This window comes from Bombina bombina, chromosome 4 (assembly GCF_027579735.1).
Source record: "Bombina bombina isolate aBomBom1 chromosome 4, aBomBom1.pri, whole genome shotgun sequence".
NCBI classification, from domain to species: Eukaryota; Metazoa; Chordata; class Amphibia; order Anura; family Bombinatoridae; genus Bombina; species Bombina bombina.
This window is the reverse complement of record NC_069502.1, coordinates 716117132-716128379: the sequence shown is the minus strand read 5'-3', so window position 1 is coordinate 716128379 and position 11248 is coordinate 716117132. Positions and strand designations below refer to the sequence as shown.

The window sequence follows — 11248 nt, the reverse complement described above, 5'->3', positions numbered from 1 at the left end:
ACCATGCGACCAAGCAATGTTTGCGATATAGGAATAAAATAAATTGTGATAAATATGCGAGTATCCACAGATGGTTTGAGATGATGAGATAAGGTTCTTCCACTCATTACTAATATTTACTTGTGTTTTTAACTTTAATGTCTTTAATTCACATTTTTCTGTTGTTTTGTTTTGTTATTTAGACTGTGTAAAGTTGTATTCCTTCATTTGTAAAAAGAAAACACAAAATGCAGTGTTCTCATCTGAAAAACATTCTTGTCCTGTCATTTGGAATTTTACTTTTGTACACTGCTTATATGGGTCTTCAGACTCTGCAAGTAAGTTTTATTCAAAAATATGTCTATCTATCTATCTATCTATCTATCTATCTATCTATCTGTCTATCTATTCTATCTCAACCTTTCTATCTTTTGAAGGTGTTCATATGCTGTGTTTTTTTCCATTGAGTTAGTTTATAAAAACTACCAGAAGTAGAATATATATTTTACATCTACATAAAAATAATCTTATATATTTATCAGGCTGTATATCCATTTTGGTTGATCCAAACTGATTAAAGCCATCAAATTTAAGTAATTCATATCTATTCAAAAATACAGTTATCTTACAGTTTTTAAATAATTATGCATTGCAAAACCTTGTCAGATACTTTGTATTGAGAATCCTCACAACATTAGTCCAATTCATCTGAAAATATGAATCTTTAACAGTTTTTGTTTTCATTTTTTAGTTACTGTATCTAATCATGCAGCATACATTTTGCTTTCACACAGCTTTGTTTTCAAAGCTGTTATACTAGTGAACAAATAACCTTTAAAAAGGATGATACATTCAGAAATAAAATATTATGATAGGAACACTAAAGATAACTATCAGCAATAAAGCTTTATTTTTTTTTTGCTTTCAAATTTTTTCCTGTGAAAAAAACAGCTAAAAAACTTTAGCTTTTGCATGTGCGCCAAATCCAAACACTAGAAATGTATTTGTTAGTGAATTATCTCTGACAAGGTAGGCTGTCTTGCTGGAAAATGTAATGGACCTGGTCATAATGTGTCATACATTTTATGCACAAATAAATACCTTGTAGTTGTTTTTTTCCCCCATGTATTTCCATAAAAAAAAAAAACCGCAGTTGTTTTATCATAGGGGTGACTTTAGAAAAATGAACAGTAAAGCAGGTGACTGTCCCTTTCAGGCTGATTTTAGGGATATGAGTCATTTAACAGTACTTTAAATCAGACTACAGCAGTCATTTAATTATTTTATGGCTACTGTAAGATTACAATCCTGTAGTTATGTAGATAACAAGATAGCTATTAATGTAGAAAACATTACATCATTTTCTGGTATGCAACAAGAAGGGTGGTTTGAAAATGAATACCTAGTCATTTAGAAAGTGTGATTTGAAAAGGAAATTAAATTTCCCATCTTAACACTTTTTTCTGAGGTGTGTTGGGTTTTACCAAAGGGCTGTTCCTAATTCTAGTTTTTATTGTATAATACTAGCAATTTAATTTCAGCTGCAAATAGTGACATACTATGTTACTTAATATGGTATATAACACTCTTACTTTATTACAGTTATTATAGGAAAACACTGTTTGTCTCCATTTTCAGTCATTTTACTATATACCTATAACTAATATATAATTCTAATTTAAAAAATAATTATTTTATAATCTCAAATAATACAAAATACAAAAAAACCCCATTATTTTAATAATAGAATCATTTTATAACCTCATCAAATATAAAATTAAAATAAAAACATGGTTTATTTCCTTCCTATGACCACCTAATAAAGAGACAATGTAGAATAAAAAGTCCTCAGCACCAGTGCATAAAATATTATGTTTATTAGCAGACAAAATAAATGGCAACATTTCGGCCATCTTGGCCTTAATCGTGCATAAAAAGAAGCATGATTAAGGGCAAGATGGCCGAAACGGTGCAGTTTATTTTGTCTGTTTACTAATAAACATCATATTTTATGCACTGGTGCTGAGGACTTTCTATTCGACATTGATTCTGAAGGGTAAGCAGTATCCCTACCTGTGTGCACCAGACAATTATTTGAAAGTTACTTATACCCGGAATTTCTGAGCCCAGTATAATTATTACCTGATATAAAGAGACAATATAACAAATACAATATGATATCTTAAAGGGGAGGGTAACTGGATTTTTAAATTAAATTAAATAGAAAATATTACTCTTCGGTGCCATGCTTAATGATTTAAAAGTATGCCAACACAGCGCCAAATGGTAATCGAGCACTCGTTTTATTTTACATTTAAAATATTTATTTTATTTTGTTTTACAGAGCAGTCTAAATAAGATTGAAGGACTTGGAGTTGCATCTTTGAGCGTGATGTATGTTTCCCTGAGTATATCATCCTTGCTACTTCCACCACTTCTGATAAAGAAACTCGGCTGCAAATGGACTATTGTGGCTTCAATGTTCTGTTTCATTTCCTACAGCCTGTGCAACTTCTACCCAAGCTGGTAAAAATTAATTTATTTTATATTACTTCAACTTCAATCTAATGCCAAATGTAAACGTAACCCCCCCCCCCATATATTTTAATATAAATAATGATACTGCTGTTTACAAAGGCAGATTTTATCCCAGGACAATACACTTAATTTTACTGAAGTGAAGATGGGGGTGGAAGCTAATTAAAAGATCTAATAGCTGGATACATATGACTATATATAATTGAAGTGAATACACATTAAATTGCGAACAGGTGTGGTACATGCATCACAAATAAATACTCCAACCTAAAGCATGTTTCTTATAGGACTTTTTATCAATGATTTTTTAATACCTATTTAGATTAATTTAATTCCATATTATGTTAATGGAATATGTTTAATTATTTATATTTAGTGGTTCCAAAATGATAATACAAAGCAAAATTCACAATTTGAATTTCAAAAAAGCTGCTATTAGTTATGCAAAAATATAAATATTTTTCGGTATTTTTTTATGATATAGGTGCATTTACTTTTATTCATGTTACCGAATTTAAATCTGCCTACCTGGCTTATATAGTCCATAAAATCTATTTATTTACAGTAGCAATGTAGAAAACATTTTTTTCATACCAATTAATACCTCTGTTTAAAATAAATAATTGAGCATTTCAAAATGTAAATATAGGTTGAAAACTACATGGTTTAGGAAAAAAACAAATGTATTTTAATAATACTTTCGTTGAGAGCTAGTTTGTTAACATATTTCCCCTGTGTCATTTATGAACCATGAGTCTACTTCTTCATGTGATGTAATTTTTAAAATAGAATCCTGCATCCAAATAACACAGAGGATAAGAGTACCTTGCTGTTATATTGATCTTCAAATATTTATGTCCCAATTAAGACAGCTAGAATTTGTCTTTTTCTTTCTTTTAATCTTTAACAGCTTTGTAGCAGAGCTAAGACTGAAATATCCTAATCATCCTATGAGATTTATAGCTAATTTTTAAGCATATAGAATAACAAACAAATGTGCAGATGTTTCCCACATCCAACCATACATTAGACCCGTATCTATGATGTTCCAACAGCCTACTTTTGTATTTGATATCATTTTGAAACAAAAAGGTAATAAATTACTTATAAAGAATCAAGATAGCTAAAATAATAGTAATCATATTTATACCCAAAGTGGTTAATAATTTCTATTTTTATAGCCAAGTATAACACAGACATCATACAGTAGTGACCAAAAATGATAAAGAAATGTATAGGTTATATAGTGCTAGTGCTTGTCTGTGTGTGTCTTATATAAAAAGTTCTAAAAACAGAATAATATTGAATCCCAAAAATTTATGTTCATACCAACGTTTAAGTTCTCACTCAAATGTGAAATATAAAATTTAAATTCTGTATTCATACTCTCTGTTTACCTTTTTTTTTTTTGCTTTTGAGTTAAAATGTAATCTTTCAAATGGATTAAACATTCTTGCCTATATTTTATTTTTCCATTAATATTTTATTTTAGATTATGCCATACATCTTCCTTAGGTGAGACACAATCTACATTTTTAGATCTGCCAACATTTTAGGAACATATATGGTATAATCTAAAGCTATTAAATTTAAAGGAACCATAAAGAAAAATGTACAACCATCAAAATAATTAACATACTGCAAATATTTTTTCTAGGCCTACGCTGATCATTTCATCCATTCTAGTGGGTATAGGAGGAGGACCACTTTGGGCTAGCAAAAGCACATACATCACAATAATTGGAAACAAATATTCAGAAATGTGTGGAAAAGTGGCAAAAGATGTAGTAAACCAATACTTTGGAATGTTTTTCCTTATTGTTCAAACTTGTCGTGTTTGGGGAAATTTAATTTCTTCACTGATATTTCATCTTACACGAAATGAAGGTAAGATATTTTGCAGTCAGGATAACAGATTGGTTAACCCCTTTGCTCTAATATAGGGTAGCAATGCTTTGCATAACAAATGTATGTATGTATTGGGTACTTGTAAAGCACGGCTAATCACCCGTAAGGGTCTCAAGGGGCTGCTCATTTTTTCGACCTTGGAAGGATGAAAGGCTGAGTGGACCTTGCCAGGGATTGAACCTGCAACCCTTGGGTTGTTACAGAGCTTAGCCACAGTGCCTTAGCATGCTGATCTATCTGTCCGGCAACAAAGCATTGCTTTCTCTCTTGCAGCAAATAGAAGTGCTCTTAAGATGTAATCAAGTACAGGACATACATTACAAAGATCTTACAGAAAGTTATCAAAAATATATATGTAATTCTTCAGTGGATCATATTTCCCAGTTGTATGGAAACCGACATTTTTGATGAAGTGCATTACTTATCTTATACTAAACAAATTCCATATATTTCTAGTACACAATGAGTGTACAGTTGTATATGATTTATAATAAATTGTTGACTTACAGAATATGCTCTATTACATTATCCTAGTGAACTATATAGTGAGATACACATTTTTTTTTGTTTTTTTAAATCGAGAGAAAGCATAGTTTGAATTACCAAATTTTGCTTAGTGTGAAATTCCTAACTCTGTATTCACTTTTTGACACGTCTCTCACAGGATAAAAACAAAATTTATAGTAGTTAGAATTGAAAATAAACAAATAAAATAAATCAATGTTTATTAGTCATTAGTCAAGAAATTAGCCTTTAATTATAAAACACTGTGTTGTAATTGACAGCTGTATCAGTTTTACAGTATTATATATATATATATATTATTCACTAAAGAATGGAAAGATATGTAAATTTAGTAAATGGGTCCATTAGAATAATAATTATTAACCTCAGTAGACAGCTGACTTGTATCCTGCCATTTCCTTTATAGGGGACAGTCTACTCCAGAAATTTTGTTGTTAAAAAAGATAGATAATTCCTTTATTACCCATTGCCCAGTTTTGCATAACCAGCACTGTTATATCAATATACTTTTTACCTGTGTTTACCTTGAAACCTCTGCAGACTGCCCCCTTATTTCAGTTCTTTTGACAGACACGCATTTTAGCCAATCAGTGCTGACTCCTAGGTAACTTCATGAGTGTGAGCACAATGTTATCTATATGGCACATATGAACTAGCACTGTCTAGCTGTAAACAAACTGTCAAAATGCACTGAGATAAGAGGTGGCCTTCAAGGACTTTCAACAAAAAACAAAAAATACCAAAAGAACAAAGCAAATTTGATGATAAAACTAATTTGAAAAGTTGTTTAAAATTGCATGTCCTAACTGAATTGTGAACGTTTAATTTTGACTAGACTGTCACTTTAACATAATGTTATTATTTTTTATGTTGTTCAACTGAATATAGCTGTCAGCTGTCTGATGTCCTATAACTTATTGTATTCATTTCAGGGGGTCTTGATGCTATGAATCAAACCATTTGTGGAGCTGGTGACTGTCCAGCTGAATTGTCTAACTCTTTAAATGGCACAACGAAAGGCCCATCAAAGACTGTAATTTACATTCTGCTTGGATCATATACTGGTGTGTATCTTACAGAGTTGTAAAGTTCAATTAAAAAGGATGATTAGGCTTTTTTCTTTTTATTAAATGTATACCCATTACAATTTATGGTGTCTTTCAAAATGTATCAACTTTATTCAAACGTTTACTCAGTAACAATATATTCTTAACATTCTGCCAGTATAGCATATAACGTTCAATAATAATAATAGTTTTGTCAACAATTAATGTATTTTATTTAACTCAATAAGAATGTTAATGTAGACTAATTAATTGAGCTTAATAATGAAATTAAATGAAGTTGCACAGGGCTTTATGAATCCAAATTGGTTGTAATTAACCATTTAAAACTGTTTTTTTCTTTTCTTTAAAGGTTGTGGTGTATTAGCTGTGTTGTTAATCATTCTATTTTTGGATCAAACCCAAGAAGACAAAGTGAAAAGAGATTCTGAAAACGTGTGTTCTTCACTGCTAGCAGCCTGCAAACAACTGCGTGATAAACGTCAATGTCTCTTAATCCCACTCACAATGTTTAGTGGTTTTGAGCAAGGATTTATTGCAAGTGATTTTACAAAGGTAATTTTAATATAGTTTCAAATACATATAATAAATCATTTAAACATGTTAAATGTAAATACCTCTGTCTTGAGTTCAGAAGTTTAGTTGTGATAGTGATATCCTTTAAATAATTAAATGGAAGGATGGTTTAAAACAGGGATGACCAACTGATTGCCCAAGATCTATATGTGGCCATCAGCACTAATTATTGCAGTTCCCCAGAAACACAAGAGTAACTGAGAATGTCTGTCATAGTATTTGTGGCCCTTGCTAAAAAGCAGCACTTTGGGGTGGCCCTAAATAAAAAGAGCCCTCTGGTGGGGAGAACATCAGACAGAGGGCACCCTGCAACCTAACCTATATCTGACATTTTTTAATAAATATATTAATATAGAATTTTTATTGTTTAAAAAGATAGATAATACCTTTATTACCCATTTCCCAGTTTTGCACAACCAACATGGTTATAGTAATGTACTTTTTACCTCTGTGATTACCTTGTATCTAGGAACCTTCTTCCAGCCCCTGATCACATGACTGTGACTGTTTATTATCTACTAGTCCTAAAGCCCGTTCACACGGGCCGTGTTGTGTTATATTCATTTTCATTCTCTCTCTCTCTCTCTCTCTCTCTCTCTCTCCTTTATTTTTGCGATCAGCTGTGCTGCCGGGTCCTCGCGCTGCTGTCGGGTGGGTGCGCGTGCGATCAGCTGCAAGAGTTTGTCTGAACTGCGCATGACGGCTTCAGACAAACTCTTGTCTTTTATAATATAGGATTGTCTTACATTTAGCGTTGTTTTCCCCTGGGTCTGAACACTGTGTTATCTATATGGCCCACGTGTACTTTCTGTCTATTTGTGTTGAAAAGAAATTTAAAAAGCATGTGATAAGAGGCAGCCCTCAAAGGCTTAGAAATTAACATATGAGCCTACCCAGGTTTAGTTTAAACTAAGAATACCAAGAGAAAAAAGCAAATTTGATGATAAAAGTAAATAGGAAAGTTGATTAAAAATAAAAGTCCTATCTGAATAATGAAAGTTTAATTTTCACTAAACTGTCCCTTTAAAGTTTCATGATTCAGAAAAAGCATGACATTTTTAAAAAAAAAACTTTCTAATATACTTCTATTATCAAAACATGTGCATTATTTTTATAAGCACAGTTTCTTATGCTCCAGTTCTTACTGAGCTTGTGTAAAAGTGCACAGTATATACATAAATATGCATTTTGTGATTGGCTGATAATTTACTCTGTTCTTTTGTTATCCTTCATTGAAAAGTATAAATAGGTAGGCTCAGTAGCTGAGAGCTAGCTGCTGATTGGCGGCTGCACATATATGCCTGTTGTTACTTTGCTTAATGATGTGTACAGCTAGCTTCCAGTAGTGCACTGCCTCTTTCACTAAAGGATACCAAGAGAAAGAAGCAAAATAATAGATACTAGAAATAAATTGGAAAGTTGTTTAAAAATGCTCTATCTGAATCATTAAAGAAAAATGTTGGATCTCATGTCCTTTTAAGGCTTCTAAAATATTGATCTGCAGCTCCATGTGTTGGCCATTTCCAGTTTAAACTATAAAAAAAGGTTACTCAAATTAGTATCTTTACTTTTGAAAATAGGTAGCTGTGAAGTGTTATGATGGCTTCAAATAGGGTTTTTCATAATAGGGTCAGTGAAGTTGAGGACCTCAGTACCCTGTGACTATAAATCCTCAATTTGGATGTTACTATACTATTTATATGTTAAAGGGACACTGAACCCAAATTTGTTCATTTGTAATTCTGAAAGAGCATGCAATTTTAATCAACTTTCTAATTTACTCCTATTATAATTTTTTCTTCGTTCTCTTGCTATCATTTTTTTAAAAAGAAGGCATCTAAGCTTTGTTTTGGTTTCAGTACTCTGGACAGCACTTTTTTATTGGTGGATGAATTTATCCACTAATCAGCAAGGACAACCCAAGTTGTTCAACAAAAATGGGCCGGCATCTAAACTTACATTCTTGCATTTCAAATAAAGATACCAAGAGAATGAAGATAATTTGATAATAGGAGTAAATTCGAAATTTGATTGAAATTTCATGCTCAATCTGAATCACGAAATTAAATTTTTGAGTATAGTGTCCCTTTAATGTAACTATGTCACACATTATTTTTATAAAGTGCACATGAATAGAAAAATCTTTTTTTTTTGTGTGTGAATCTTTGAAACAGACATTGTTATTTTAAGCTATTAACAAATACAATGGACATTCCATAAATATTTAAGCACAGAATAAGAATTTATGAATTGTGTAAAATCTTCAGTAAAAGATAAAGAACCTTATTTCACTGTATTATTAACAATTCTTATTCTTCCTTTAGTCATATGTGACCTGCATTTTGGGACTAAAATACGTAGGATTTGTAATTATATGCTTTGGAGTAACCAACGCCATTTGTGCAGCACTGTTTGGAAAGCTTGTCCAATATACTGGCAGAATTCCATTGTTTCTTCTCGGTAAGACTACATTATTAATCTATTCTAAATGTTGCATTATTTTCTCTGTTTTTTTGTTTTTTTTAATTAGGCACGGCATGAGAACCTAGCACAGCAAAGGGGTTAAGTCGCAGAGCGATGGGCAGCAAAGTTAAATATATATGTATATGAATATAAACATATATATTTATGTGTTTATATGTGCCGGGTTTTTTTTTTCAAACACGCCACACCCGCCAACTTTAACCCCTCATAACTGCTTCTTGCAGTTATTTTATTTAAAAATAAAAATGTTACAATTTTTTAATTAAATAAACAATACAACACACTTCAATTTGGGGCAATTGGAGAACATTTAGAAAATGAACTAGAGTGCTAATTACTTGTAATGGCTGGTTATTTATTGCACACCCGTTAATGGGCGAATTTGCACGTTTACGGGCGTGTGATAAAATAGCGCTCCACTTGTAATCTAGTACTTTATTCATTTTAACATTATTTTTATTTGCCTCCTACCTAAATGTATACGTGCTCATATAGCTCATATAGCTTTTTAAAATTACTTTAGAATGTGCAGAATCTTTATGTAGAATGAAGACATCATGGTGATTTTATTTGCATAGCCCTAAAAATGCCACGTGGAAGCCACAAATTCCAAAAGACGCTTCTCATAAATGCACACAATTTGAAATAGTAGGACATGTAAAAATTAAGCTTTCCAATTTACTTATTTTATCAAAAGGCATACATGTGCAACCACCAATCAGCTGCTATCTCCCAGTAGGGCTTACTGCTCCTGAGCCAACCTAGGTATGCTTTTCAAAAAAGGATGCCAAGAGAACTAAACAAATTAGATTATAGAAGTAAACTGGAAAGTTGTTTAAAACTTTATGCACTATCTGAATCATGAAAGAAAAATGTTGTGTTTCATGTCCCTTTAAAATGTTACCTGTATAAGTTACCTAAAAAAGCAGTGGTTCTTGTGCTACTTAATATATTACAGTGCATGTAACTTTATGGTATGACATTGCATTTAATTCAATTGCAGAAGCGAATTAACCCTTTGATTACCACAGACACTGGGTAATAAAGGGATTTGATAACTGCTGCAAAACACACTCAAATCAGAGATTGAACCTTCTGATTGCCAAATATTGTAACTAAAGTCTCCATTTTGCACCCCTACTTAATTATCCAGCTCTACATAATTGATCATTGCTTTACAAAAAAAACAAATGAACTTTAAGTGATACTTACCTGAGATGCCGTGCAGTGGCTTTACGGAATACTTATTGAGGCTACTGCAGCTGCTGGTAAAGTACTTCAAAACAGAAGCCTTGAAATACTCATAATGCCACACAATTAACAGTGCAATGTAGACAGCAACGGGTCTTTAAATTGCTACTAGCCAGGGTTGAATGAAGGTAGAACAATTGGGGTCAGCAGGGCTTATACGTCTTGATGCTAGGCCCAATTTTGAGTTGCCCTGGTACAATTAATTTGTTGAATATTGTTGATAACTGATTTAGAGCTAGGTTACGAGTGGAACGATAGTTAGCGCTCCCCCTTGTGGGATTACGCCACAAGACTGAGGCTTTTTTTGTTTGTGCGTAAAAACTTTCGCACGAGCGCTAACCGTCATGTGCAAATAGGCAAAGTCTGAATATTGAAACAGCATTAACATATTCCCCCACAGACTTCAATGGAGTGGGAAAAGTGTGTGTGTGGGAACTAACACCCTTACTCAAGTGCGCCAAACCGATATGAAATATGAATATTTTATAATCCAATGTTCTTCAAATTGAAGAATATGTTCTATTTATTCTTAAATACACACACACCAAATTACAAGGTGCCCTAAGTTGACTGGTCCTAACCCTGAAATGTGCTGCCTTTCTGGCCTGAAACATTACTGCTTTAACTCCGCATTTAATAATGAGCCTCTCTGGTTTCATACACATTTCCAATGCACTATAATCACTATAATGAGAGCACCTGAGTACTGTGTGGGGTGCTGTAAACCAAAATGTGTGTGTGTGTATATATATATATATATATATATATATATATATACACACACACATACACACACACACACATACATATATATATATATACACATACACACACATATATATATATATATATATATATATATATACACACACACACACACATACATATATATATATATATATATATACACACACACATATATA

General features: G+C 32.0%; 1 protein-coding gene across 1 annotated transcript in view; it reads left to right on the top strand.

Moving 5' to 3' along the window:
- Positions 1 to 227: 227 nt before the first annotated feature.
- The window catches only part of LOC128657785 (protein unc-93 homolog A-like), a 15717-nt gene continuing 4696 nt past the window's right edge, over positions 228 to 11248 (top strand). Inside the window, exons 1-6 of the mRNA XM_053712199.1 lie at positions 228 to 317; positions 2324 to 2505; positions 4175 to 4404; positions 5883 to 6014; positions 6367 to 6569; positions 8915 to 9050. Of these exons, the coding sequence (XP_053568174.1) occupies positions 228 to 317; positions 2324 to 2505; positions 4175 to 4404; positions 5883 to 6014; positions 6367 to 6569; positions 8915 to 9050 (973 nt within the window). The remainder of the gene's footprint in view (positions 318 to 2323; positions 2506 to 4174; positions 4405 to 5882; positions 6015 to 6366; positions 6570 to 8914; positions 9051 to 11248) is intronic.